The following is a 27787-nucleotide window of genomic DNA, read 5'->3' as shown; positions in this document are numbered from 1 at the left end:
TGCGGGTGCTGTGGAAGGTTCCGGAAGGAGCCGGCATCTGCAGCTAGCAGGACAGGGTAGGCTCCCCTGGAAAGGCTGACTCTGGTTGACCCTCACCTCGGCCAAAGCCGAGCCCTGACCCTGACCTCACACTGAACTGGTCCACACCTCACTCTGGTCCTGACCCCAGGGTGAGCCGTGACAACTCAGGGGTGGAGGGGAGGAGGGAGGGAGGCTCTGAGGGGCTGTGGAGACCCAGGAGGACTGTGGAGGAGGAGTGGGTAGCCTAGGGGAGACGGGTCCGGCTTATCTTCCCTCCTCTCCCCCCTCCCCCTCTTCCTTCCTTCCTCCTTCCCTTCCTTCCTCCCTCCCTTCCTTCCTCCGATTATTATTAATCTCCTGCCTGCTGATTGCTGGTGGAGCAGCTCAGGTGTTGAACCCCTGCAGGCTGGGGTGCTTTGGGCCTTGGGCCCACCCTCAGAACTGGGGACCCTACAGTTCAAGAGCCTCGTGGGGCTCTTGCTGGGAGGTGCCATAGATGAGCAAGGACCAAGGCAGGCTGTGCAGAGGGCAGGGGGCCAGCCTCAGATACCACGGTGTCAGGACTGGGAGGTGGCAGGGCAGGCGGGAAAACAGGAGCGCCACTGGCAGAGCACGGCTGGCCCCAGACACCCCTCAAGGGGACCCCTCAAGGAAACCTCAAGGCTGGGCCACCCCATCCTCCCAGGCTTGCCCTGGCCAAGCCAACAGGAAGTCCACTGCAGCTCAAATCACTTGCCACAGCTCTCCGTTCGCGCCCCACTTTCTTATGCCATCTGTCGTGGGCCAGGTTGGGAAAGCCAGAAACAGGGGTCCCTCTGGGGGTCTGGAGTCAGAGGAGACTTGGCTGGACTGGGTGGGGGTTAGTGGGCCTAACAGTGGCCTCAGGCAAACCATTGCTCCTCTGCGCTTCGTGTCCTCCTCTGTGGGGTGACGAGGGCAAGACTGTCCTCACAGGGCAGATGGAGGGTTATATGAGCGAAGCTTTATGGGGGTGCTGGCTCTCCTCCGTAGGAGGCTCGGCCCAAGAGGGGCAGGGTGTCGCTGTTTTCTGTACACTTTGTCTTCTTTCCATCCGAGCATTTTTGATGCTTTAATGCTTAGAACTAGGACTTCTGGGGCACAATCACATCCACAGCTGTGAGTCCTCAGTGGGCGACCTAACCTCTCTGAGCTTCAGCTGTCATCTGCAAAATGGGTATGACTGCAGTATCGTGGTGCCTGCACATCACCAGCCTTCAGTAAACGCGAGCCATTGTAATTATTGCTGTCACTGTTGCTAAACGCAGCGTGATAGTGCACTGCAAAACACCCAAGAATATCTTTGTTCAATAAATGCTCTATTGTCAAACATTTGCATTATTTCCAATTCCCCAAGAGTAAACACCATGCTGAAAGGAACACCCTGAAAGCTAAGGCCTTCTTCATCTTTTTATTCCTCTTCACTATTTACTTGTGAAAAATTGAGGCCCAGAGGGGGTTTGTGTCCTGCCTCAGGACACTCAGGAACAGGGGCTTCAAACTCTGTCTTCAGCCCCTAACCCAGGGCCCCATCCACTGCCCAGTACTGCTTCTACTTCTGAGGCTCCTCTACCCACTTGCACCTTGCACCCTGCCCCGGGGTGGGGGGGCCCATCAGGTCTGGGGTGGTGGAGCTCTGGACTCCCAGACTTCTAGCCTGGCTTCCCTGGAAGACCGTGTCCCCTCCATGCATGGTAGCATGGAAGCTGGCCTGCAGAACCCTGTTTGTCCCTTGTGTGCTATTTTTAGCTCTTGTGGGTTTCCTGTAGGAACCCAGTCCAGCTTTCAGGGCTCTGGGTTGGAAGCCATGAGCAGAGTCAGTTAGCAGTGGCCAGGGGACACTGTGGAGAGTTCTCTTCTGGAGCCTGAAACCTCAGAGCTCTGGGGGAACAAGGGGGAGGAAGCAGGGACCCACCCCCCCAGTCAGAGTCAGGCTGGGCTGGGACATCTTGAACTTAGCCTGGACTGGGGGTGGGGGCTGGGCAGCCTGGGCCTGTGACAAGCGGCTGGGGCCTGCTGGGAGCTGGCAGTCTCCGACCTTGTTGGCCCCACGCCTGGCTCAGAATAGCTCTGGGGCTGGGCCGGGCCTGGGTGGTACCTGTGTGTGCAAAAGCATGCACTTGCGTCCCAAGGCATTTGTATACACAAGAGTGCACGTGCACTTGGCACTCGCTTCCCTTTGTGTCTGGGGGTGAGTCTCGGTGTGCATGTCATGGAGCAGCGTGTCAGTCTGCGTCCGTGTGGATGTGGACGTGGTCTGCACACACGTGCAGGGCTGCCCCCTGACTTGTGCAACACTGAGGCCCTACCAGTGAGTTCAATCGTAGACGAGTTTGTCTGGCACAAGTGAGTGTATATGTCGCCTCATTACTGTGGTCCCGTATATGTATGCAGGGGGTGTGGGAGTGGGGTGGGATTGGGCAGGGGCCCGTGGCTGTGTGTTGTAGGTGGCCAAGGGCGGGTGGACCCAGTGGAGCTTGTCCTTTGGGCACTAGCCGGGGCACTACAAATTACCTGGCCCCAAGCCCAGGATGAGCTGGAAGAGAGGATGAGCAGGTCTCATCCCATGTAGCAGATGATAAAACTGTATTTGGCAATACCCATGAGGTCACCCAGTGAGTGGGGAATGGGCGAGCGGAGACTGGCCCCCGCAGTCTTCCAATTCCCTTAGATGTGGCTAAACAGGAAGTCTGAACTCTGGGGAGGAAGCCACCGGGGCCCTTCCCTTCCTGCTTGAGCCTGGGCAGCACTGCCTTTCCTCGCCTACAGGTACAGATGAGGAAACTGAGGCCCAGAAAGGGGAAGGGCTATCCCAGGGACACCCGCACAAGACAGATTCCTCCTGCTTAGGGCCCTGCCTACGCCATTTGTCACTGGCTCCCAGATGACCTTGCTGTCTCCCCATGTGACCAGGGACACTCTTCAGCCCTTAGCCCTTCGTCCTAAGCCCCAAGACCCCCTTGCCTGCCCACTCTCGTGTGCCAGGGGACCCATGGACCTCCCAAGACCCTGCCCATCCGCTAAGGAACCCCTGGAACTGGTCATGCACTCCTTCCACCAGGGCCTCTCTCCAGCCTGGCAGGATGGGACATGCCTGCCACCACCTCAGACTTGAGTAAGGGGTTGGTGGGCCACCATTTTTGCTCTTGCACTGCTGGCCTCTGGACAGGTGGCCCAGTGTTGCCAGTCACCCCCTGGAAACTGTGTGCTACAGGAAGTGATAGGGAACTGGCCTAGCAGCCAGAGGGGGACCAGTTCAGACAGCAGGCTCCTTTGTTACAGGCATCAGCCATGGTCCCTCCCCCTCCGGGAGGCCCTTGGGACTAGGCTTATGCCACTCTTTCCAAGGTCGCAGGCCCTAGTGCGGACAACCACTGGCTTCATGCTCTACCGGGCCATGATGAGACCCAGGAGCCGGGGGAGGGACTCCCCCAAGGTCACAGGCAGGAGTGGCCGCTCGGCCCAAGGGGTGGTGGGGCAGCCTCAGTTTACCCCACTCACAGCCGCAGGTTTCACAAACCTACCCAGCGCTCCACTGGCGCAGGCCTCTGTGCCTCGATGAGGGTTGAGGTTATGGGCTGCACCCCAGGCCGGCAGAGCAGCAGGATGTGTGTGGGGCGCGGGGAGGGGAGGTACTGGGAAGGCCCTGCCGGGCGGAGAACACCGAGGCCCCTTCTGGCTCTCCCCAGAGCCATTGCCCTGGGCTTGACTGGGTTGAGCGACCGTGTGTTGGTAGGGGGTGGAAGGGTCAAGTTCACCTCCTCCTCCTCTTTGGGTCCCAAGAGCCTTCGGACCCGGAAGGATACCAGAGGGAGACTTCAGGAGAGACCTAGGGCGCAGGGCGGACAGACGCCGCGTCCCGTCTCCTCCCAGGCGGCCCCCTACCTCGCGCCGCTCCCTCCTTAGCGAGCAACCCCGGGGGCGTGGCGAGTGGCGGAGGGGGCGCGTAGCGGCGGGGGCGTGGCGCGGAGGGCGTGGCGGGCGGCGGCGGCGTGAGGGCGCGGCGAGCGTAGAGCAGCCGGCTCACGCCACTGGGGGCACAGCACCGCGCAGGTAAGAGCGGTGGAAGTGCGCGCCTGTGGGCGGGCTCTTCTGCTCCGCGCACTCCTCGCTCCAGGTGGGCCCTTCGCCTTCGTGCCCCCTCGGGCCGAGTGTCGTAGTCTCTCTACGGCTCTTCGGTCCCGGCGACACGAGTTTGTCCGAACGTCCCCTCCGACCCCTCGGGGGTTCAAGCTTCGTCCTCCCTGCCCCGTGGTCACCCGTGTGGGTCGGGTTCAGGGGCAGCTCAGGGGCAGCCCCACCCTCTCTCGCCGCCCAACTTTCGGGGCTGGGCCCCGCGCGGGAGCGCATCGTCCCGGGACTTGGCCCGGGCCGCGGTGCAGGGTCTCGGACCTCACGTAGCCTGAGAGACTGCCCGGAGGAGGGGACGCCGGCTGGTGTAGCCTGCGGTGAGAGCCGCGTGGGCTCATGCCTGGTGGTTGGAAGAGGAGCCCATGTTTGGGAAACTCCAGTGTGTCTGCGTGTGTCTGGGCAGGGAGAGGTGGGGAAGTCGTGAAGTTTGTGACCCGACCAAGGGTGAAACAGTCTCTAGGACAAGAAGCTTCGAAGCATGGAGGGGCAGAGCCGGGTGCTGGGAGAGCTGGGAGGGGACGCCGAGGGGCCCGCTGAGATGGCTCAGCGCCCCCTTCCTTGGTCAGCCCCTGCCTAGCTCTCTATCACTGGGCTTGCTGGTTGATCAAGGGGGCCGCAGGGCAGCCCAGGAAAAATTTTCCACAGCAAGTAGAACTTCTTTGCTTGTCCAGACCAGGAAATACCAGAATGGGTGCCCTGATGGGGTGTGGCCGAGTGGCCAGAGGGGCCAGGCTTTGGAGAGGCAGGGGAGCCCTCAGTGACCTAACCTGGGAGGGACCCATTAAGGACAGAAGCCAGGAATGCAGGAAAGAGAGCAGACCTAGCTGCTGGTTAGACTGACCGGGGACAGGCAGCTGACTCACCTGGGCTTGCCTAGACTGGCCAGCGCTGTGCTTGCTCCACCCCTTGGTGAGCGGTAAGGCTGCCTGGGGAGGCAGGAGTCTGGACCCTGCCAGGAACTTGCTGTGTGCCCTCAGGTGAGTTGCCCAGCTTCTCCAAACCACCAGCTCAGGTGAGCTTGATGGGACTGGGAGCCAGAGGCCTGCAGATAGTGTGTCTGGGCTCTCCTGTTATTTTCCCCATATAGACATCATGTGCAGCCAGCTCTAAGGAACCTTAGACCTGGATGGAGAGAGAGGGGAAGAGGCCATGCCCTTGACCAGTGAGAGGTGAACCGCAGTGGGACTGGGTGAGAGAGGCGAGAACTCCTGCTGGGTCCCTCTCCTGGTAAAGTTCAGCACCGCCCCCTCCTCCCCCACCCCGGACATACACATTCCTACATCCTCCTGCCAGGCCTCACCCCTGCCCTCATAATGTCCTCATCATCTTCCAGAGGAAAGCGAAAGCTTCCTAATCTGGGAGCCACCAGACCAGACCCTCAGCCTCAGCTGCAGCCTTCCCCACCCACGGCCTCACCAGCCCTGCTTAACCTCTGGCCTTTTCTCTGGGCAGTGTGACTCAGTTTCCTAGGGTTAGAGACCCCTTTGGGGCCACAGACCTGCAAGGACCCCAGAATAGTGCCTGCAAACCAGGTCTGGAAGACTCATCCCAAGGGGCCCCAGGCAGCTCTGAGAGGTGAGGGAGGCTGATGACCAGGTCCCCAAACCCAGAGCCACTCTCCTACACCAGTTTACCCTTTTTAGGGAGAACTGAATATTTGAAGAGCTCTGATCGAGGGGACCCCCATTTTGTAGAGGAGGTGACTGAGGGCCAGAGAGGAGCAGGGCTCTGGATAAGAGAGGAGGGCGTGGCCTAGGCTGAACAGCTGGGCGGGGCCCCAGCGGTCCTGTGGGAGTAGCTGAGGTCTGGGCCTTAGCTCAAGGGAAGGGGAGCCCCTTCCTGCTACGGAGAGGGGACCTAGAGCTCCGTTTCCTGAGTGTGGCATTGGTGGGGAGTGCTGCCAGGCCCCCAGATGAGTGTGTGGGGTACTGGTGTTCAAGGCATCCCGCCAGGGAGTGATTTCCTGCAGGCTTTTGGCTCACCCTAGTCTGGTTTGCAGTCTGCACCTCCCATCCTGGTTGTACCCTCCTTCTTCCACCTTTAACGACTGTCCTCACCTCTCAGCCCGGACCCCAGCTGCCTGCCAGCTGAGGGTGGAAAGGTCACCGTCCAAAGGGCCTCTCCATTTCATCAGTTCCTGGAGATGTGGGTGAGGGTCACATGAGTCGGGCTGTATTTGTTGCACTGCTGACTCCGTGGCTGGACTCTGCTGGTCTGCCCGAACTGACCCGGAGCAACCTGCCTCCCTCCTCCTGGGGCTGGGGGAGGGGGCTGGGGGCTGCTGCAGGGCCAGCAGAGAGATTAGGCTGCAGCTGGGCGTCCAGCCGCTTCCTCTTCCTGCCCCTCCCTCCCGAGGCCTCGCCCTCCTGAAGCAGCAGGAGCAGGAAAGGTGGGGCAGGAATGCCGGGCCCCGCGCCGGCCCACTCTGCCTCAGAACCAGTGCCCTGGGAGTTGTAGGCTATTTGGGTCTGGCTGCAGGGGGATGAGACCCCTTTCCTCTTGCCCGCTGGGTCTGCCTGTGTCACCTGCCCATCACTGGCTGCTTGAATTATGTCTCTTGCCCGACCCAGGTCAGCTAAGTCCAGAGCCTCAGAGTGCAGCGCGAAGGAGAGGCAGAGCTGGGCAGATGACCTGCTTTGCCAGGTGAGGGCACCAAGGGCCGGTCAGAGAGGGCTGTGTCCACTTGGAGGCTGTGGCTGGGCTTGAGCCCGGGTCCGGTGCTGCCCCTCCCTCCAGGCGGGAAGCCACATTCCCAGGTGATTGCTGCCTGCTTGGAGGGTCCCTTATTCCAGGGCAGGAAGTCCACAGGCTCAAGCCCACCTGCCCGTGCCCATGTCTTGAGCAGAACGCAGCCAGCGGGGCCAGCAGTTTGGGGGGCAGGGAGAGTCGGGCTGCCACGCACCCAGACCTCACCCTCCCACTGCTTGGCACCATCTCCTCTGCTGCTGTCCCCAAGTCCGTCTCCCCCGGTCTGACTGACACTACTCCCTTGCTCTGAGGTCCCCCATGATCCTTCTGTTGGCTGTTTAGGGTGCTCTTGGTGGGCCCCCCGCAGAGCCGGGGCCCTCGTGCCCCACGGGCCCCTGCTCTTGTGGTCCCCTGCGTGCATGCCTTGTCCTCCTCTTGGCCTTTTTATTTCTTGCCCATGCTCCATGGCTCCAGCAGAACCCTTCCCCCTGCCCCAGTCCCCTGGACGTCTCCTTGCTTACCCAGCCCTGTAGGGCGACAGGGAGTCCGGAGCCATGACTTCGAGAAGGGCTGGGCTCTCCTGACAGCATGGCGTTGTTTCCAGAGACTCCTTGGAGAGAGGGCTCGGTCAGAGCCCCTCTGATGTCACTCTGAGCCCTGGGGCCGCGATGGGTGTTGGAGGCCTGGAGCGAGCAGGCCAGGGATGTTCCCCTTGGCTGCTCTGAGTTCTGCCTCCCGCTCCTTCAGGCTGCCTACAGCCGGGCCCAGGTGGAGGGTGGGGCAGGGGGCAGCGGCCAGTCCAGGAATTTCTCTCCAAGGCCACCCGGGTTCACCGCTCCATTCTGATGGGGGGTGGTCACGAGCCTCGCCTCCCGCCCACGCCCATGGACCGGCCCTGAGCCTGTTTCTCCATAACCTAGGCCCATTCACAGGCCCTGAGGCCGGCACGCTGGCCATGTGCAGCCCGGAGGAGGAGGCCCTGCTGCGGCTGGAGGAGGTCTTCTCGGCTGCCCTTGCTCGAATCAACAGCGTGGTCCTCCAGCCCCTGCTCAAGGCTGGTGAGTCTCGGTTCTGTGATGGGGAGGATGGGGAACGCAGGAACTGTCCCTGGGATTTTTACCTCGTTGGGCCCTTTGAGCTGCAGCTTCTGATGGGGACTGGGGTCCTGGCCCCCAGTTGCTGGCTGCTCCTTCCTCCAGGGGACCCTGAGGGGCCAGGCCGTGAACCCCGTCCTAGTCCAGATGCAGCGGTGCTTGGAGATGAAATCGCACCTCCTCTGGGGCACAGGCTGGATTCTCTGGCTGAGTTCTTACCTTGCTGACCCCCAGACCATGGCAGGAAGGCGGGTGTTGTTACCTCCAGTTTGGGTCTCACTTGTGAAGTGACCTGGGGCAGGTGTCTTCCTCTGGGTGGGAGGCGCTGTCCCTGCGTCTGTGAGTGGCAGGAACTGCAGGACGCTATGGACTCCACGTTCTGGGTCCGAGGACGGCGCGACCCAGGGCATTAGTGTACTGGGCGCCCCTGGGTCATTGGGCTGTCCCTGTTTGGTGAGGAAGTGGGCAGCGCCTGTGTTCATGCCTCAGGGTGCTGCCCACCACTCCAGCCTGCCCGTCCCCTGCTGAGCTCAAGGGGACACGTGGGCTCCCAGTCTCGTCCCAGGGACCCCAGGGATGCAGGGCCCACGCTGCAGCTCTGGGCCGTGGGGTGCTGCTGGCCCTCAGGTGAGCGCCTGGGGCCGGTGTGCACCCCTTGGAAGGGGGGCAGCCCTGTGCCCCCTCACAGTGTGGTTGTGGCCCTGCCCCAGAGCCCTCGGATCCCCGGGGCAGAGAGTGCCAGCGGCTCCTGCAGCAGCTGCAGAGGAGCTCCCAGCAGCTCTGGGAGGTGACGGAGAAAAGCCTGCACTCGCTGCGGGAGAGGCTGCGCCACCCGGACACCATCGGTCTAGAATCCGTGCTGCTGCTGCGTGATGCCGACCATGTCCTGCAGGTCCACATGGAGTAAGACAGGGAGGAGGCACCTGGAACTGGGCTCTCGTGGGTCAGGGCTTGGGCGGAGGTTTGGGCCGAGTGGGGGTGGGGCTCGCCTGGGGCCAGCCTCACCTGAGGCGGGACCCACCCGGGCTTGGCCTCCTTGGGCTTGGGCTTGGGCTTGGGTGTTAGCCTGGTGCGGGCTTGGACATCCCAGACCGGAGCTTTGGGGCCTTACAGGGAAGGAAGATTCTGGGAGTTAGAATTGTCTCACTGGGTCAGTTGGGACTCAGGGTTGCCTGTCTAGGTCCTCAGGGCTGCAGCCACTCATTGAGTGGGGTTTGGGGACCCCAGAAGGACAGGGGCAGAGTCTGGAGTGCGGGCCAGGCCTGCAGGGTGTCCCCTGTGTTGCTGGCAGGTACATCGAGTCCTATACGAGCTGCGTGGTGGTGCAGGCCTTTCAGATGGCAGCGAAGCTGAGGAGGTGGGCACGGGGTGCTGCCGTGGGCCTCTGGGGAGGTGGGGTGTCTGGGAGGGAAGGGCTGGGGTGACCCCACCCTGGAGCAGCGAGTGTCACGCTCGTGACTCATCCTGAGCACTCTGGGCTCTAACAACCCCCTGCTCACCCACACCGGAAGAAGCAGGCAAACCCAGTGAGGCCAGACTCCGGGAAACCATTAGGCAGGTGACCCTGGGGCCGGGAGCGGGGGCACTCCTGCTCGGGGTGCACGGTTGTGATCACTAATTCACTGAAGCCCTGAGATAGCGCTGCTGAGTCTCCTGGAGGGCCACTCGGGCTCCGCGCCGACCTGCTCGGAGAGAGGTTTGGGGTCTGGCGCTGCTGTGGGGACCGGGGCGGGGCTGGGGTCGTAGCCAGGGCAGGGAAGCGATGGTGGTGGGTGCAGGGACGGAGGAGGGGAGAGTGACAGTGGCTCGCGGCCCTCCCTCCACTCAGTGAGTACTGGCGGAGCCAGCGGAAGGCACTGCGGCAGCTCCTGTCGCAGCTCCTGTCGGGCGTGAGCTCCGAGGGCTTGGGGGGCTCCGCGCTGGTCCGGGCCCTCTGCCAGCCACTCACCCACCACGTGCAGCAGTACGCGCACCTCCTGCAGAGCCTCCGGAGCACCGTCGGGGACGTAAGTGGGCAGGCAGGCGCTGCTCGCCAGGCCTGTTGCCTGTGGGGAGGCGGGGCGGGGGGAGGGGCACGGGACCCTCTCTCAGGACACCTGCCGTCCTCAGGAACCCTGGTTTGAGAGGGACCTGGCCACGCTTTAAGGACATGGCCTTGTACTGGAGGGGTTTTAAGGGACACATGTTTGCCGTGGGGTAGCTGAGGTTCTGGGCCCTGCCCTGGTGGAGCCGGCAGAGACGTGGAACCCTGCTGTGGGTGTGAGGGCCCAGGGGGCAGGCCCAGCCGGCGGAGTCATGGAACAGTCCGGACTCCCCAGCAGGTACTTGCGTGCTGGCTGCGCCCCGGAGGAGCTAGTGGGGAGAAAAGATGAACTTGGGCTTAGATGTAGAGCCAGGGCGGCCCTCACCCAGTGGGGGAAGGTTCTGATAAGACCCCTGCCATGGCTGCTGTGTCACCGCGCCCCCCCCCCCGCGCCCCGCGCAGCATCACCCCGCCCGGGAGCTGGTGGTGCGCTCAGCCACCCTCTTTGAGAACCTACAGCCCTTCCTGAGGCAGGCGCTGGACCAGGCTGTGGACACGCAGACCCTCTGGTACACCCTGAGCAGCCGGCTGAGGGTGAGTTCCATCGGGCCGGGGCCTGCGGGGTTGCTCGAGCTGCCTGCTGTACTCTCAGGGCCTCAGCGTCCTGACCTGGGAGCGGGGTGGTGGCTAAACCAGGTGGCTGCGCAGTCCCTCTGTCTGCCCATCTTCATCTATTTGCTGAGCGCCTCCCGGGCCCGGGCCCTGACCTGTCTCTGGGCAGGAGCAGTCAGCAGAACTGGCCCTCTCTCCTGGGATGTCACCGCATGGGTGCATCCCCACGTCCCTGCCTACCATGGCACCTGCTGTCCCTGTGGGCGGCACCGTTCTCTGTGTCCTGAGAGGGTGTGACACGCTCAGGCGCCCTGGGTAGAGTCAGGAGAACAGGGGTCTGAAGAGCTGCCGGGGGGCGGGGAGGACGAGAATTGCCAGAGGGAGGCGGGTGTTGCCGAGCCCCCGGGGAGACCTGATGGGCTTGGGTGGGCCCTGGCTCGAGGCAGGTAGGGGAGGACACAGTGAGGCTTCACGAGAAAGCGCGCTGCCCCATTGGGAGTGTCTGGGAATGGCCCTCCAGACCTTGGGGCCCCAGCACCGTCCATCAGCGCCTGTCACTGGTCCGGGGGCCTCCAGGAGGTGGCGGGAGTGGGAGGGGCGTGTCGGGGGCGCAGGCAGGCAGCAGAGCGCGGGCTGCATCTGCGATGGGTGCCTGAGCCCGCACCCCCCTCTCCCCAGGATGCTCTCTACGCCCCTGCTCGCCGGCTCTTGCAAGACAGCAAGGACATACCCGTGACGGTCACCCCGCTGAGGGCAGAGCGCGTGCTGCTCTTCGATGATGTCCTTGTCCTTCTGCAGGTTGGGTGGGGCAGACCAGAGGTCTGGGGGCCATGTGGGGCCCATGTGGGGGCCTGGAATCTGGCTGAAAAAGAGGGGAGAGAGACCAGCAGGTGGGAGTGAGAACTTGGGCTCGTGCGGGAGGTGCCGGGCCGAAAGGCAGAGGGCCGGGTGCGGGTGGCAGGCGGGAGCGGTCCAGAAGGGGCCTGGGCTGTGCAGAAGGGCTGCCGGGGTCTCTGCTAATGTCCTGCCTCTGGTTCCGCTCCTGGGAAACGGGATAATTGTGGGTGAGCCTGTCCTTTAGCAGGTGCCGCGCAGCTCGGGTTTCTTCCTCAGATAGGAGAGGAACCGTAGGTGGCGGGTTGTGGGTGGCCCGTGGTGGCTGAGGAGGGCTGGAGGACCCGCCCAGGGTGTGGACAGGCTTCTAGAGAAGGCTCCCATGCAGCAGCAGGGCCTGGGCCCCCGGCCTGCAGACGCCAGGGGGAGCTGGGCCTGGGCTTGTGACGTGGCCGGGAACCTTGACTTTGCTTTGTCCCCTGAACTCATATTGCCTTTGTGGCGGCCCAGCACTCGCTTCTCCGCCCCCTGGAATGTCAGTCTGGGACTGTCTTGCAGACAAGGGGAGATGCCACTTGGGCCGCCCCAGTCCGCATCCCCTGAAGCCTGGTCTGGGGGCTTGTTCTGATTCGGTTTGAGTCCCCCCCCAACTCCTGACTGTACTCTGAGCTCCAGGTACACTGAAGGGGTACTGTCCCTTAAGTGCAGTGAACCTTTTCCAGCCTCCGGACCTTTGCACGCCCCCTTGTCTCTGCTGCACCCCCTCTTGTCCCTGGTTGTGTCTGGTCCACCTTCCTCCCTCAGCCCTGGGCCCGGTGCCTCCGCTCCCCCTCCAACGTGGCAGCGGGGCCAGGTCAGCCAGCCTGGGCCCGGCGGGACGTCACTGCACAAAATCTCCCGGAGGAAGGGACGCCCAGTGTGGTTGTCAGAGCAGGGATGGTAGAAGGAACACCAGGTGGAGGAGAGCGTGGGGCCAGCTCAAGAGGGTGCGAGTGGAGTGGCCGCGAGGTGGGGCTGCGGAGAGGGCGGGGCGGGGCATGTGAGCTGGGAGGGCTCTGTGCGGCCTTGGGTGGGGGCTCCCCAGGGAGGCCTCCGTCCCCCAGGCAGCAGGATCCTTAGAGAGTTTTCCAGCAGAGGCTGATGGGCTGGAGCTGTGTTTCCAGAAGAGCCCTCTGGTGGCCGTGATGGGGCAGGATTTGGGGGTTGGGGAGGCAGATCCCAGCTCTGGCCAGGCCCTTGGTTGGGAAGGGAGCTGCGCTGGCGGAGGGGAACAGGCAGGGTGGCGAGGGACTCCATGCTGTGCACGCCGGACTGAGCAGTCTGGGGACACCGGGGGTGCGCCAGCAGGCCGGCGCGGGGCCAGGCCAGGCCAGGCGAGCAGGCGAGCGTCTGGGTGGTCTGGGCTCTGGACCACACTGGGCCTGTCTTCTTCTAGGGCCACAATGTCCACACCTTTGACCTGAAGCTGGTGTGGGTGGATCCTGAGCAGGACGGGTGAGCAACCTCCTTCAATGACACCCCAGGCCTTTCCTCCCTCAACCCCATGAAACCTGCCCGCACCCCAAGGCTTCGACTGGGGCCCTCCTCAGCGCCCTCCTGGATGGAACTGGGGCCTACACGTCACTTCCGTCTGTCTAGGTGCGCGTTTCACCTCCTTACACCTGAGGAAGAGTTCTTTTTTTCCTCCAAGAACCCCCAGGACCAGGTGAGTGTGAGCGAGCTGTGAGTTAGGAGGTGGGGCCAAGGGAGTGAGGGGAGGAGACAGGCGGGGAGAGGAGGGCACAGGTGTGCCGGCCTGGGGGCTCTGTGGGGCTGCCAGGCCTCTGGACGCTGGTCAGGGTAAGCCAAGGAGCCCGGGGCCACGCGTCAGTGGCGCAGAGGCAGGAACTTTGCGGTGCCCACAGTGGGGCCTGTGCGGCTCCGTGCCCGCGGGCAGCCCTCTGGGCAGGCGCTGAGACTGCAGACCAGGGGCTCAGGCCTGGGTGGAGGGCCCCGGGGGCAGCTGCCGCAGGTGGCGCCTCCTCCGAGTGGCGCAGCGGGGCTGGAGGTGGGGGCTAGGGGGCGTCATGCTGGAGTCACCCTGGGAGGCTTCCTGGAGGGGCCGCCTCCAGCAGCGGCAACCTGTCCTGTGTTTCCCCTGTCCCTGTCAGGCGGTCTGGCGGTGGAAGGTTACCCAGGCTGTGTGCCAGGCTCTGCGTGGGAAGAAAGACTTCCCGGTGTTGGGGGAAGCCCCGGAGCCTTCCGAGACTCCCGCCTGCCGCTCCCTGGCATACACCTTCCTCGCAGAGGGTCGGCTCTGCCGGGCCACCTACGAGGGCGAGTGGTGCCGGGGCAGGCCCCATGGCAAGTGAGTGACCGGGGCCCCTCCCGGGAGGTGGGGGGTGGGCAGGCCGGACCCACGTGGACCTAAGGGCCTCCGGGCCTGAACCAAAGGCTCTTATTCCTTTGGTCACTTTGTCAGTTCTGTTTGTCCCCTAGAGTTTCTCTTGGGTCCTCGTGGCTAGGACCTGGCCTGTACTTGGTGTATGCCAAATAGTCTTGGCGCTGGTGACAAGAGAGCATGGGGCAGACATCGGGGGCTGGCCCGCAATCTATTCCCAGGGACAGGGATATAGTCCTCGTACCTGGCACCGCGGGGCGCTAGAGAGGGCTTGCGGACATCCTGTCTTCATCGGTCCTTACAAGAATGCTCTGGGGGAACTGAGTCACCCGTTTTGTAGGCGCAGAAATTGAGGCCCGGGACGGGTGTGTCGTGCCCGAGGCCTTCAGGGCAGGGTGTCCGTTGAGCCTGGCCGCATTTGCAGGCCCGCCTGATCCCACAGGCAGGCAGGCTCTAGGAGAACGCGTGGACCCTGTGCTACAGCTGGGGAAACTACGGCTCGGCAAGCAGAAGGGATGCGCCAAGGTTACGCTCGCGAACATGTCTGTTAGTCCTGATATCCCGATACTCTCAGAAAGGGCTTGAGAAAGCCTAGGAGCAAGAAGACAGACAAAACAACACTGCATCCAGAGAGGATGCCCCAGGGATGAGCCTTTGGCCTGAGCTTAAAGTTTAGCTCTTGAGCTTCCTGTCAAGGGAAAAAGAGACCCTGGACATTTCCAGAGCTCCTCCTGCAGGGTGTGGTGACCGTGCCCCTTGAGGCTGCCGGGGCCCGTGTGCCAGGCCAGAAGAGGGCCGAGAGCCCCTTGGGTCCCAGAGCCCAGAGAAGAGGGCTGGCAGGGGGCAGAGTCAGGTCTGAGGGGAGTCCCGGCCTCCGAGAGAGTCGGTGGCGGACGCTGGCGGGGGTACCCCTGTGTGTGGAAGGATGGTCTGGTGGCCTGATGCCCGCGGACCTCGCCTGTGTTCCAGGGGAACGCTGAAGTGGCCGGACGGGCGGAATCATGTGGGCAGTTTCTGCCAGGGCCTGGAGCACGGGTGAGGCTGGGCCCGTGGGGGGACGGGATGTGGGCAGGAGTGTGGTTTTCGCCCCTGCCAACGGCCCCAGCCCGGCCCCATCCTAAACCCCCAACCCCAGCAGCACCTTAGAGGCCATCAGGTCCTGGTCTGGTCTTCGTACAAAAGGGGAACCAAGGCCCTTCGGAGGGTGGGCCGTGGCAGGAGTAGTCCAGGGCCAGAAGGCACGCCCAGGGTGCATGGGGGCAGGGTGGAGGGGATCGTCCTGAGAGGGGCCCTTGGGGAAAAGAGACAGGCTGAGCACCTGTGAGGCTGTCCTCATCGTCTGAGGAAGCCCCTGGGGGCTGGGACTGTCCTGGGTGATGGAGGGTGGCAGGGGTCAGGGCAGCGGCCCTGGTGCTGACTCCCCCCCCGGCCCGCCCAAACGGACAGCTTTGGCATCCGCCTGGTGCCCCAGGCCTCTGAGGACAAGTTTGACTGTTACAAGTGCCACTGGCGGGAAGGCAGCATGTGTGGCTATGGCATCTGTGAGTAAGTGACCCTTGGCCTGATGGTGGGTGGGCTCAGGGTGCAGGCATGTCCCCTGGGCCGAGCTCTGGGAGGCAGGGCCAGCCGTTGGTGACTCTCTCCAGGCACAGCACTGACGAGGTGTACAAGGGCTACTTCCAGGAGGGCCTGCGGCACGGTTTTGGGGTCCTCGAGAGTACCCCGCAAGTCCCTCAGCCCCGCAAGTACACGGGCCACTGGGAGAGGGGCCAGAGGAGCGGATACGGCATCCAGGAGGACAGTGACAGGTGAGCACTCCACGGTCACCCCCCGGATTGGGGGCCAGAGAAGACCCTCACAGAGCAAACAGCCTCAAAGCACAGGCCTCCTGAGGGCAGTGAGTCCGTTCCGTTTGTCCCCCTGAGCCCCTGTCTGTTTTCCTTGGCTGTCTCTGGGCTCAGGAAGCTACTCCGTTCCCTCCTTGTGCGACCTGGAGGGAGTTTCTGACCCCCTAAGCTGGTCCCATCTGAGCTGGGCTCTCTGGACTTTGAGATGAAGCTCAGGGTCCTTGCCTAGCGTTGGAGGCTTCGCCTGCTCCTTGGACCTCACTCCTGCCAGCATGCCTGTGCACCCCTCCAGCCTTCTAGACCACTGAACAACCCTACCTAACTGTTGCACACTCCTGCCTCCGTGGCTTTGCATGTGTGTGAATGGCACCCCACACTCCGTCTCTCCTTCCTGCCACCTCCCCCAGGAAGCCTGCCAAGATGTCCTCCCCCAAGCAGGCTCTCTCCCTCCACCTCTTGGGGGTCCTGACTTCACCTGCTCCTTGTCTGAGTTGAATGGGTTCAGGTGATATCATTGATCCTTATCTCCCCCCCCCCCCCCGCCCCACGCACACACGCATGCACACACATCCAGCAGCAGAGCACACAGAGGAGTATGGGAACAATTCTGACTCAACCCTGGCTGCTCTCCTACCTCCCCAGGGGTGAGCGCTACATTGGCATGTGGCAGGCTGACCAGCGCCATGGCCCGGGGGTCGTGGTCACCCAGGCTGGAGTCTGCTACCAGGGGAACTTCCAGGCAGACAAGATGGTGGTGAGTGGGATGACCCGCATGTGTCCTGAGCTACCCTCTCCCTGCACGCGGACCGAATTCAGGAGCCCCCCGTCCCCGCCCCGCCGCCCGGCTCCAGGGACTCTGAAGCTGAGCTGAGGCTGGGAGGCGGGCCAGGGGTGGATGAGGTGGGAGCTGGGCTCCTAGGTGCTGGATAGAGCCGGAACCTGGGCAGCATTCCAGTTCTGCCGCCCACCTACCCTGGCCTTAGCTAAGTCTCCGCCCCTCCCAGCCTCAGTTTCCCCATCAGCAATTCAGGTTAACTATCGTAAAGACTCAGTGAAAGAGTAAGGATGAAGCGTGTGGTAACGAGATGCCAGCAGGCCACACAGCCAACACGGAGGGACCCCTAACTGGATGCCCAGCTCCAGGCTCCGCCTCCCAGCGTGATCTTGTGGGATCCCCCCCGTAGCCCTGCCGGTCACGTCATTGTCCCTCATGTATGAATGACACATGTGAGGCGCAGAGAGGGCAGAGAACCTGCCCACTGTCACATTCCACTGAGAGGCAGAGCTGAGACTCTGACCCGGTCCCCTGAGCCCGGGCACCCAGCCCTCCACTCCTGCCCACCGGCGCCCCGCCAGGGCCTTAGAACCTGGAGGGGCTCTGGCCTGATGGCTGTTACTGCTGTTGTGGCCTGTTTGTTTTTCGTTTGTTTTTACTACACTTTGTTCTGGAAGGGAATGAAAGAGGAAGAAAAGACAAGAATGGGCGTATAAAATAGACTCAGAGATAAGCAGAACAGAAATTGTATCCTGTTTGGCTTGGAGCTTCCTGGCAGCCAGTGCAGCAAGGGCTCCTGCTCTGCCCCATTGTCCCCTCCCAGAGTGTGACAGGGCAGTGGGGGTGGTTCAGGAGAAGCACAGGACCTCCTGGGCCATGGGAGCAAAAGGCGGGCTCCCCAGGAGGCTTCCCAGGGAGGCTCCTGGGGAGGAGGAGCCAGGTCCCCAGAGTGCTGTTCAGGGCAACCAGGGATGAGGTCCTTGGGCGCACGCTCAGCGCGCAGCAGGCCGAGGCTGGCATCCCACCTCGCTCAGTCCAGGGAGGCGCGATGGGGCTCAGGACCCTGTTCCCCATGAGTCAGTGCCCACCTCCCCCTCTCCCACCGTTGCCCTCCCCCACGTCTCCTGGCCCTTCGGAACCCACTCCTCCTCCCTCCTTCCTTACCTAGGGCCCGGGGATCCTCCTCTCCGAAGATGACTCCTTGTACGAGGGCACCTTCACCAGGGACCTGACCCTCATGGGGAAGGTGAGGGCCAGCTCCCCTCCCTGCCAAGGCCAAGACTGGCGTCCGTAACCTCCCCCTGGGGCCCAGGGCTGAGGGTATAGGCAGCGGGGGGGGGGGGGAGGCAGGGGAGGGTCTCTCCCATCCCCACGCATCCCAGGGACCCTTCCACTGCAGAGGTGTGATTTGATCCTGGTGGGAGTCAAGAAGGGGGGGTGGGCTTGCTTTGGGCACCGTGGGTGCTGTTGGTCCCCTGGCTGTGTTTGCCCCTCCAGGCCCCCAGTTGGGACTCTGCCCCTCCACCCCCATTGTCCGCGCTTGGCAGGTACCCCGCAGTGACTGTCTTTCCTGCCCAAGCAAAAGGCAGCCATGTCCCTGATGGGGCCTTCGGAGACGTGGGGGCTGTTTGGGTTCCCTTATGGTTGGCATTTGAGTGGTGGAGACCAGGAGTGCTTGGAATGGGGCAGCCCCACGCAGCAAAGAATTGCCCCTCCCCAGGGCCGGCGGTGCCCCATGCCCTCCCCAGACCCCGGCCTACCTCTGGACATGCCCACCCCAGCCCCACAGCAGTGGTTCTCCCCACTCTGAGCTGTGAGTTCCTTTGTCTCCATTCTTCTCCCTGGATTTTTCCTCAGAGATGATCCCCTGGGAGATGGGCACAGCTCTTGCTCAGGGAGCTCCTGCAGAGGGGCGGGGCTTCTGCAGGGGGCAGCTCCCTCAGGGTGGGGCAGATAGAACTGGGAGGAGGGAAGGCTACCTCTATCACTGGGGATAGACAGGCATGAGGCCCGTCATAAATGGTTGTAAGGGCACCTGGGCAGACAGACAGACTGTGGGCAGACATCCCTGCTTCCCTCTTCCGACTTCCAGGGCAAGGTCACCTTCCCCAATGGCTTCACCCTGGAGGGCTCCTTTGGCAGTGGAGCCGGGAGAGGGCTGCATACCCAGGGCATGCTGGACACAGCGGCCCCTCCGCCTGACCCAAGCAGCACCTGCAAGAGGTGGGAGTCTCGCTGTCTGGCCTGGGGTTTCCGGGGCCTGTCTGCGGGCATCTTTGTGTCTGTGTTTCCACCCCAAGGACTCAGGTCTCACCAGAGGGGCTTTTCTGTGTGTCCTCTTAGCTCTTTGGAGAGTTCAGAGAGGCCAGGACACACAGCACTGAGGTCGGAGACTCTTGGAATCCAGGGCCATGTGACGATAATGCCACATGCCACAAATCGGACAAAAATATTACAAGTAGGCTTTGCTTAGACCCTGCATTTTTTCTAGGAAGGGTACAAGACAGCTTACAAAACAAAACAAACAAGAATAAAATAGAAAATAAAAATGTGAGTTGAGCTTAAAAGAAAGGGAGGAGCAGATAGGCCTTACAATGGTTATGACTGAGCATTCGTCCAGCTCCAAGTCCCCTGGCAGCAAGGTGAGGAGGGAAGTTTGCTACGTGGAAAAGGAAGACTTGGTTTTGCACTCACGAGGGCATCTGAGAGAGTGGGGGTTCTAATGGGGCGCAGCACCGGACAGCATTTCAGATGTGGGGAAGGGTGACTTCCTGCCCATCCTCCCTGCGTGCTGCGGCTCCCGGGCAGGAGGTGAGCGCGATGGCACACCCGAGGGCCATGACCCAGCCCGGGGGGTGCAGGCGTAGGAAAACCTGTGAGTGTGACGTGGGAGGGCAGTGGTCCATTAGACACACACACAGAGCCAGGCCCCCAGGCCCGTTGGCCAAGACGGGATCGAGCCCAGCGAGGCACCAGGCGTGGTGGGAGGGAGGGCAGCGTCTCATGGCCGAGGACTCCGGGACTCCGGGCACGGGTCTTTCTTAGGCCAGAGCTGCACTCTCTGGGCTGGGCCTCCCGCTCTCCGGATCTTTCTGTCACCTTTCCAGGGCTGTGTGTGGCCCTGTCTTTATTCTCCACCAAAGAGTAGATTCTCTCTGTCCCTTCCTGGCCTCTCCTTTCTCCTCCTGGAACATTGGAGGTAGCCTCATTTTTACCCCCAGTTCACCCACCCTTCCTGGGCCCTGAGTCTGGACCACACTGGCTACCCCGACCTCTCCAGGGGCCTGGACAGGGGCCTGCCAACCACAGCTGCATTTCTACCCCCCACCCCCCACCCCCCACCCCTACTGCCTCCATTGCAGGCAGCTGGGCCTGGGCGCCTTCCCCGTGGAAAGCCGCTGGCGGGGTGTCTACGCCCCCTTCCGGGACTTTGTACGTGCCGGCTGCCCCGGGGACCTGCAGGAGGCTCTGCTGGGCTTCCACGTGCAGAGCTCGAGAGAGCTGCGCAAGTCCCAGGAGTACCTGTGTGGTGAGAGGTGAGGCCCGGGTGTGCGTGTGCCTGTGTGCCCACGGGAACACCAGGAGGCTCCCTGGAGGGGTGGGCCTGGTGCAGGCGTGGCTGAGACGCTTGTGCATGGTGGTGCCTCAGGACCCCTCTGGATGACAGCGCCGGCAGAATGGAGGACATCCTGCAGGAGGTGCTGCAGCACCGGGAGCCCGAGGCCCTGCAGCAACACCTCAGGAAGGTGAGGGCCCTGGGGTGGGGCCCAGGGGGGGACCTCCTCACTGCCTCTGGTGCTGGCGAAGAGGACAGGTCGGGGGCCCTTTCTCCTCAGAGGGCCTCCGTGTTCCCATGTATGAAACGGGAGCAGTTCTGGGGGTCTCGTCTGGGCCTGCCAGGCTCCAGCCCCCGGCCCTGAGCATCACCTCTTTGTGGCCTACGTGCCGGCCAGGCTCTGAGCAGCTCGCTGCACCCCCTGGGAATGCTGCTCCGGACGCTGATGCTGACCTTCCAGGCCACGTACACAGGCATTGGGGCCAACAAGCACCTGCAGGGGCTGGCCCAGGAGGAGGTGAAGCAACACGCCCGGGAACTCTGGGCCGCCTACAGGTGAGCTCGGTGGCCGGTGAACAGCCTCTGCCCTGTGGCCCCAGGGGAGTGGGCTCTGCCCTTTCCAAGCATTGGCTCTGTGTAGGTGGGAACAGTGCCTCCCCCTCAGGTCTGGAGGGAGAAAGAACCCGAGGGAGGGTGCACCTGGTGTGCAGAGTGTGGGGAGAGGATGGTGAGGCCTTCGGCTGACCCCTGACCCCAGGGGAACTTTAACCCCATCGCAGGCTGGGCTGCGCCCCCGACAACCATTACAGATAGGGCCTGGGATGCTGCGTACCCTCTGTTGCGGGGTTCCAGTCTCCCAGCTGCTGAGGTTCGGGAGGCTGCGCAGTGCTGCTCAGGCTCCACAGTTCTGGGGGGTGGGGCCACCCACCCTTGGCGAGAGGCAGGTGGGGCTCCAGTTCTGTGGCAGGTGGCAGCCACACTCTCCTTTTCTCGTTGGCTTCAGGGGTCTGCTGCAGGTTGCTTTACAGCGGAAGGGCCAGGCCCCTGAGGAAGAGGAAGGCACAGAGACAAGGTGGCTACCCCAGGCCCCCCTGGGGTCTGCGGGGTACCCCTCTTCCCTCCGGGACAGCCAGGCTCTGGGTCCAGGGAGGCCTCACAGCTTTGCTCCTTGGGCCTCCGCCGGGGAAATGTTGGGACTTAAGGCTATTGACCAAGCATTGTTCGTTGAGCATCCAAGGATCAAAACGATCCCCGAGCTCTGTTGCAGGGAGGGGGTCAGTGCATCACATGTCTCCGTTCAGAGTGCATTAGCGCCCAGCCTCAGCTCGGCAGTGCGCAGAGGTGAGCCTGGCAGGGGCCAAGTCTCAGGTCACACAGCAGGGGTTACATGGACCATTGAATCTGTCTCCCCAGTCCCCTGAGATCAAACCTTCATAGTTGCCTTCAGGTTCCAGGCTGAGAGATGCTGGCAGGGTGTCCACGACCTGGAATCTGAAGATCAGAGAGACCTTTCTATTACTGCATTGCAGGAGGCCCGGGGAGGGGGGTTAGACATTAGGGAGAACTTCCCCCAGAGCCCCAGGAAGCACAGAAAACTAGGAGGCAGGACTGGGCTGTCCTGGAAGGGCTGCTGAGGGCTTCGCTGCCAGTCCCTTGTCCATTCAGGGCCCTGGTTTTGCTTTCAGTCACATGGGATCAAAATTCTCCACCTGCCATATGGGGTCTCAGAGTCCAATGAGACAATGAGACCACAGACATCCCTCAACTGTGCTGTGCCTGAGAACAGGCTTGCCAAGGGTTTCCTTGGGAGCAGAGGAGGCTGGAGGCAGGGACACTGTTGTGGGACAAGGAGCAATAGGGGCTCATTGGAGGGCAGCTCAGGCAGTGATCACCACCCCCAGCCCGCCACCCTGCTGACCCCAACCTGTCCGGTCACTGTCACTCAGGGACCTGCAGATGCATGGATTGATGCTGCCTCTCATACTGCCCAGCTTCTACTCGGAGCTCTTCACTCTCTACCTGCTTCTTCATGAGAGAGAGGACAGACTCTACAGCCAGGGCATCACCAACCTGAGCCTCTTCCCGGACACCAAGCTTCTGGAGTTCTTGGATGTGCAGAAGTAAGCCTTCCCCCCGGGCTACGTTTGCCAGGGCTCTTTATAGCAGAGGCTACAAACTCAACTCAAGTTGTCATTAGCAAAAAAAGGGGGCATTGATTGGCCATGTAGTCATGAAGTTCTAGGGTTATGCTGGTTGCTGGCTTCAGGTATGGCTGGATCTAGGGGCTCAACTGCACAATAAAGGGAAGCAACTCCTCCCGCTCTCTGTTGGTCTGTCTCTGGTGCCCGCTTATGATGACAAGCATGGTACCAGCCACTCAAGGTCTATATTCTCCCAGCTCAGTCCCCCCACTGTCCCCACAGGGAGCTGGTGTCTCCTCCCCAGCAGCTCCAGCAGAGCCTCCGCAGTGCCTCCCTGGCTGCGGTTTAAGTGCACCCTGAATGCTGGCGGTGGCCCAGACTGGCCAGGCCTGACCCAGTATCTACTGCTGGGGCTGGGCCAAGGTCACCTGCTCCTGGCTCTTGGACTGGGTGTGGGGGAGGGGAGATCCTCAAGGGGAAACTGAGACCTGTGACAGGGGCAGGTCAGGGCCTGCCTTCTGGGCTCAGTTGCCACAGTAGCTCCCCCATTAGCGCCCCTCTGATCCATTAATGCTGCCCGTGACCTGGACTCTCTGTCCTATACCTGGTCTTTGTTGCTCAGTGATGGTGTGTCCCGCTCATCCCCGGGAACCCTTTGTTCCCTCCCATTGTGGTGACTGTTTCCTGCATCCGACCAGTCTCCAGCCCAGAGGCTTGGTAGCCGATGGCTTTCCAGGTGTCTCTCCTCCGGCTGCCAGGTCACCTCCCTGTTTGGGGCCAGATGGATGTCTGCCTTCTCTGGGGAGCCCTCTCCGCGCCCCTTGCCTTGGGCTCCATGCACGTGCCCTGGTGCCATTGTGGACCCATTTCCTGCACTCAGCCCTCTGGGAGGAATTTGCCCTCTGACCTCAGACCCTTCCCCCTCCTCTTGGCAAAGCTTCCTGTCTCATTATTTAAATTTCAGGCACTTGTGGCCCCTCAAGGACCTCACCCTGACCACCAATCAGGTGAGAGAGTATGTTCTTCCCCTGCCCCGGGGTGGGGGAGGCCTGGGCCCTAAGCTGGACCCCCTGATTGGCCCTCTGCCTCGTGTTGCTGGCCAGAGGCTGCAGAGGACGGGGGAGGGGCAGAGGTGGGAGAGGGAGGAGATGCCAGGCTTCCCGAGGGTGTAGCTGGTGCCCACAGTGACCAGGTTCGAACACAGGTTCCACCTGTTTACTGGCTCTGCCACTGTTGGCATGGTTTTGGTCTCCGTGCCTCAGTTTCCTTATCTGTGCGAGAACCCCTGCTGCAGGACTGGCGCACCACACAGGATGGCCATTCGGAGGAGGCGGGGTGGGCTGGCCCTCCCCAAGCACTCCCAGCAGCCTCAGCAGCCCCCGGGAGGACGACAGGAAAGCAGATTCTCAGACCCGCCCCAACTTCCTGAGGCAGAAACTTGCGGAGGAGCGGGAGTGGGTGTCTCACCCAGTTCTTGGGTTTGAGAGCCATGGACACAGGCAGTCAGAACGGGGCGGCACCTGGTGGCCCTTGGCTGTTATGATTAGTATCTTTATTCATTTTGATTCTCCCAACCTCCTGCCGAGGATTTACCCCACTTTACAGTTGAGTAAATTGAAACTCACAGTGCAGCTGTGACTTGTCCTGGGTCACTCAACCCTCTGGACAAGGCTGAGCTGAAGCCACTAATGGGGATGGGGTGGGTGGCCGAGGAGGAGGATGTGACAGAGCTGGGGGACCGTGGCCTCACCAGCCTACTCCCCCTGCCACACAGAGACACTCCCTGGTCAAGAACAAGTGCTTCCTGTCAGCTACTGAGTGCCTGCAGAAGATCATGTGAGTCCGTGCCCTGGGGGGGTGGGAGGGTGGCAGGAATGTTGGGCGCCCCCCCCCCCCGCCCCGGTTGACGCTGAACCCGAGGGCATTGACCTGAACCAGCCACCCCGCTGCAGCACCACGGTGGACCCCCGGGAGAAGCTGGAGGTGCTGGAGAGGACCTACGGGGAGATCGAGGCCACTGTGTCTCGGGTGCTGGGCCAGGAGCATAAGCTGCCCATGGACGACCTGCTGCCCCTGCTCATCTACGTGGTGTCGCGTGCCCGGTGAGCTGCAGCTGGGCGGGGCGCTGGAGCTGGGCCCGCCCGGCCCGGCCCCGGTGGACGCTGCTTTTCCTCGTGCAGGCGGGGATGCTGAGGCCCAGAGAGGAGGGGTCCCAGGCTCCCACCGGGGTCCCATGGGTGTCAGAAGCCGAGCGGGGGCCTAGCCCCAGATGCCCGGCCTCCCGGCCAGAGCTCCTCCCCAGCTGCTCGGTGCCTGCCCCGAGGCCCCTCCTCTTCTCACGGGCATGGTGGTTCTGCAGAATCCAGCACCTGGGAGCCGAGATCCACCTGATCCGTGACATGATGGACCCCATCCACACGGGGGGCCTGTATGACTTCCTGCTCACGGCCCTGGAGGTGAGGGACAGAGATGGCCTGGGCCCTGGGGCAGATGCCTTCCGCCGCCCGCCCAGCCACCGTCGTGGGGATGAGCTCACCCACATTCACAGCTTGTGTGCCTCCACAGGAGGGGTCCCCGCAGAGCCCTGGTCCTGCCCTTGTTAGGAGGGGCTGGAGGGCAGCGCGGTGCCTCCCAGCCCTAGGGACCGCAGGGCCCCGAGTGTGTTCCAGGCCACATCCTGACCACACGGGGAGAGGGGAGGCCCTGTTTCCTGGCAGGCTGTGGTGAGGGCTCAGTTGGAGGCGTAGCAGTCCTGGCGTGGGGGTGGGTGCACGCAGGTATGGGCCCGGAGCCTGTGCAGGCGGCGGGGGAGCAGGCAGGGCAGCGGCGTCAGCCTCGCCTCTCTCTTGCAGTCCTGCTACGAGCACCTGCAGAAGGACGACATGCACCGGCTGCCCAGCCGCTGGGGCTCCAGGGAGGCTTGGTAGCTCGGCCTCTCCCGGACAAACTGTGGAGCTGAGGGGGCCGCCGTGGACTTCCTCTGTGGCGCATGCGGCCCGGCCTGGCCCTCAGCGCCCAAAAGCAGGGGCGGGACAGGCCCTCGCAGGCGGCTCTTGGAGGAGATGAGTGTCTCTCAGGAAGATGCTGCAGCAGCCCCGACTGCGATGAGACGGGTGACAAGTGTGGCCCCAGAGCTGGGGTTTCCCTTCCCCTGCCACTAGACCAGCCTCAGATGACTGTGACCTGCAGGAGCTCGCGCGCTGGGGGTGAGGAGCCGCTGGCTCCCGCATCCCTGAGCCTGAGTGGTGGCAGTCTGTAAAATGGGCTCGGCAGTCTGTAAAGGACCTTTCACTCATCTTGCTGGAGTCCTTCTGGGAGTCCTTTGGGGCCATCTCGGAAATTCTACCGTCGCTCTCGGTGTCGTTCCGTTTCCTCACTCCCTGTGAGAGGCTCTGAGCTGCTGGTGACCCCTCTGCCCGCTGGCCTGCTTCCCGGGAGCAGCCTCCTGGGACCTCCCTCCGTCCCGCCTCTGCTCGGGGTGAGGCGTGGGAAAGGGGTGGGTTTACACAGCTGCCGGGTTGCCCTGCCGCTCTGCCTCCTACTGAAGCAGGTTGGTCACCGTTTCTGGCTCTAGGTGTGCTACCCCCCACAGCACGAATGAAGAACACACCTCAGCCTGTGAGGGAAGGGCTGAGGGAGGCTCTGAGAAAGCCCGGCACACCAGAGCCGAAGGCTGGATCCCCACCCGGAGCCTCGGGGTTGGGGTTGCCTGGGGGGCGCCCACGGACCGTCAGATGATGTGGGGCAGAGGGCGAGAGACCCCGGTGCCTCCCTGCACCGGCGCCAACGGAGGGAGTGGTGAAGCTTTCTCTAACTGGCCTCGCCCTCTGTGGCAGCCAGAACAAAGGGTCTTGGGCTCTGGTTTTGCCAGAAACCCCCGTGGCGTCCCCATCATATTACTGGTGAGTGGCAGGTGGGGGCCTGCTCGCCACCTGTCCCTGGACCCGTGTCCACATCAGTGGGAGATGAGTGTGGAAACAGGCTGACCCAGGAAAGGCCGGACTGCGAAGGGCCCTGGACGCCAGGGCAGGTCTGTGGTTAAGACTGGCCAGGGCATCTGTGTCAACAAGCCGCTCACGTGTGACCAGGACAGGCACGGACCCACAGGGAGATGGAGGCTGGGCCAAACTTGGGCTGTAAACAGACAGGATGTCGACGTCACAGCCTCAGGAGAAATAAACAAGACAGCCGCCCTCTTTGTCTACTCCAGGGCTCAGGTTGACCTCGCCTGGGCGCCCGGGCCCTGCCCACAGCTGACAGCGATGATGCCAGTCTGGGGTGACGTCTACGCGCCCTGACCTGCTCCAGGGCACTGAGATCCTGCTGCAGGAAATGCCCCGCGGTGACCAGGTTAAAGCCTTTGAGCCAGTTGTGGTTGGTGGAGATGGGGTCCTGGAAGAGACAAGCACAGGGCGGCCCCCTGAAGTGCCCTGCAGGGGTTGCGTCCATCCCTTAGTCACCAAGCCTTCTCCCGGGCGCGCCCCCCGTGCCACGCATGGATGACAGCCTGGAACACAGCAAACGGTCCCAGCTCTCCGCAGGCAAGAAGGGGTGGCTTCCTCGCCCCAGCAGGCACCAGCGGACTCCCCACGCTTGCTAGGCAGAGAGAGGAAGCTGGAGAAATGGGTCTACAGCTTGCACAAGCGGGAGCTGGTGGTGTCCTGAGGGACCCTGGTCCTGACCAAGCCTCTGTTGATTCAGGTCACCCCCAAGGGTGCTGGAGCCCGTGTTCAGCAGTGCAGCCCCCTGCCCACAGCGCATGTTCCCTGAGCAGGGACCTAAGTGAGGGCCACATGGCCTCGGTGGCTGGCTCTTCCAGAGGGAGGGCTGCCCACCGTGGGGCCACCAGGGGGCAGGGACTGCCCCCTTGGAAAGGGATGTCTGGGGTCAGGGTCAAGGTCAGTGTTAGGGCTAGAGTTAGGGATTAGGGTTAATCCAAGGGTGGCTGGCAGAGAGCGGGGGAGGGGCGGCGGTCTGGTTGGCGGGGGTGTGGGGCGGTGGCAGGTCTCGCAGTTTGGGGGTGGGTGGCAGGTCTCGCAGTCAGTTGAGAGCAGTCGCGATGGTCTGGAAAACGCACACGGGAGCGGTCTGGGCTGCGCTTGGCCTGTCCGGCAGCAGGGAGGGACCCCAGGGCACTGGCAGTGATCACGGGAGGCCACGCGAGGGCAGTCGGGTCTAGGAAATTTGTCCTGGGTCGCCATCCTGCCTCCCAGGTTGCTAGGCCTCAGTCGGAAGTCTGAGAGGACGGGGGTCCAGGAGTCGTATTGCGGACAGCAGTGACAGTCAGGGACAAGGTTATCACGACCTTCTGAGGTGACAGGCTGGGCCAGGTGTCCTGTATGGGAGCCGAAAGATGCTAACGGTCCCGTCCACCGTGTCTGACCTTCGGCCTCGCTGTCCGCGGTCTCCTTCCCCACCAGCCACCAGCGGGACGGCTCTGCTTCCCCGCGCCTGCTGCACCCGGGCTTCACCCTCTGAAAGACCTCGCCATTCCTAGCCCGCGCCCTCTGGCTGGGTGCATCCTGAGGTGATTGCGATGTGCCGTTTTAGAACATTGCCCACTGCATGCTCATGATCGATGTCACCGGTGTCCATAGCTGCCCCCATCCGACAGGTGTAGGCAGGAGGCAAGAGGAGCCGCGGGTGGGACTCTCCCACAGCCAGCTC

General features: G+C 62.8%; 1 protein-coding gene across 4 annotated transcripts; it reads left to right on the top strand.

Moving 5' to 3' along the window:
- The first annotated feature begins 6285 nt into the window (after window positions 1–6285).
- On the top strand, window positions 6286–25324 carry ALS2CL (ALS2 C-terminal like). 4 transcript variants are annotated; one of them, XM_054594788.1, is made up of 27 exons: window positions 6286–6319; window positions 6741–6813; window positions 7791–7916; window positions 8663–8855; window positions 9244–9309; window positions 9781–9958; window positions 10438–10569; window positions 11266–11385; window positions 12857–12915; window positions 13060–13126; window positions 13572–13768; window positions 14771–14836; window positions 15248–15346; window positions 15448–15609; window positions 16291–16402; window positions 17592–17669; window positions 18516–18646; window positions 19786–19959; window positions 20073–20169; window positions 20377–20534; window positions 20983–21051; window positions 21926–22099; window positions 23085–23127; window positions 23895–23956; window positions 24073–24222; window positions 24480–24576; window positions 24973–25324. In XM_054594788.1, the coding sequence occupies exons 3-27, from the start codon at window positions 7814–7816 to the stop codon at window positions 25045–25047; spliced, it is 2862 nt and encodes a 953-aa protein (XP_054450763.1). In that variant the 5' UTR covers window positions 6286–6319; window positions 6741–6813; window positions 7791–7813; the 3' UTR covers window positions 25048–25324. The 4 variants fall into 4 exon arrangements, with proteins under 4 accessions (XP_054450763.1, XP_054450764.1, XP_054450762.1 ...); XM_054594789.1 differs by lacking the exon at window positions 6286–6319 and having other exon boundaries at window positions 6738–6813; window positions 7779–7916; window positions 21971–22099; XM_054594787.1 differs by lacking the exon at window positions 6286–6319 and having other exon boundaries at window positions 6738–6813; window positions 7779–7916.
- The last annotated feature ends 2463 nt before the right edge of the window (window positions 25325–27787 follow it).

Source organism: Pteronotus mesoamericanus, unplaced genomic scaffold (assembly GCF_021234165.1).
Source record: "Pteronotus mesoamericanus isolate MK-2021 breed Mesoamerican mustached bat unplaced genomic scaffold, CSHL_Meso_final scaffold_533, whole genome shotgun sequence".
NCBI classification, from domain to species: Eukaryota; Metazoa; Chordata; class Mammalia; order Chiroptera; family Mormoopidae; genus Pteronotus; species Pteronotus mesoamericanus.
This window is presented reverse-complemented; position numbering and strand designations above follow the sequence as displayed.

Bases quoted from the DNA above. Each gene is read 5' to 3' on its own strand.
- ALS2CL (XM_054594788.1), top strand. From the start codon at position 7,814: ATGTGCAGCCCGGAGGAGGAGGCCCTGCTGCGGCTGGAGGAGGTCTTC. The intron at 7,917-8,662 runs GTGAGTCTCGGT...GCCCTGCCCCAG, and splicing joins CCAGCCCCTGCTCAAGGCTG to AGCCCTCGGATCCCCGGGGC. The intron at 23,128-23,894 runs GTGAGAGAGTAT...CCTGCCACACAG, and splicing joins TCACCCTGACCACCAATCAG to AGACACTCCCTGGTCAAGAA.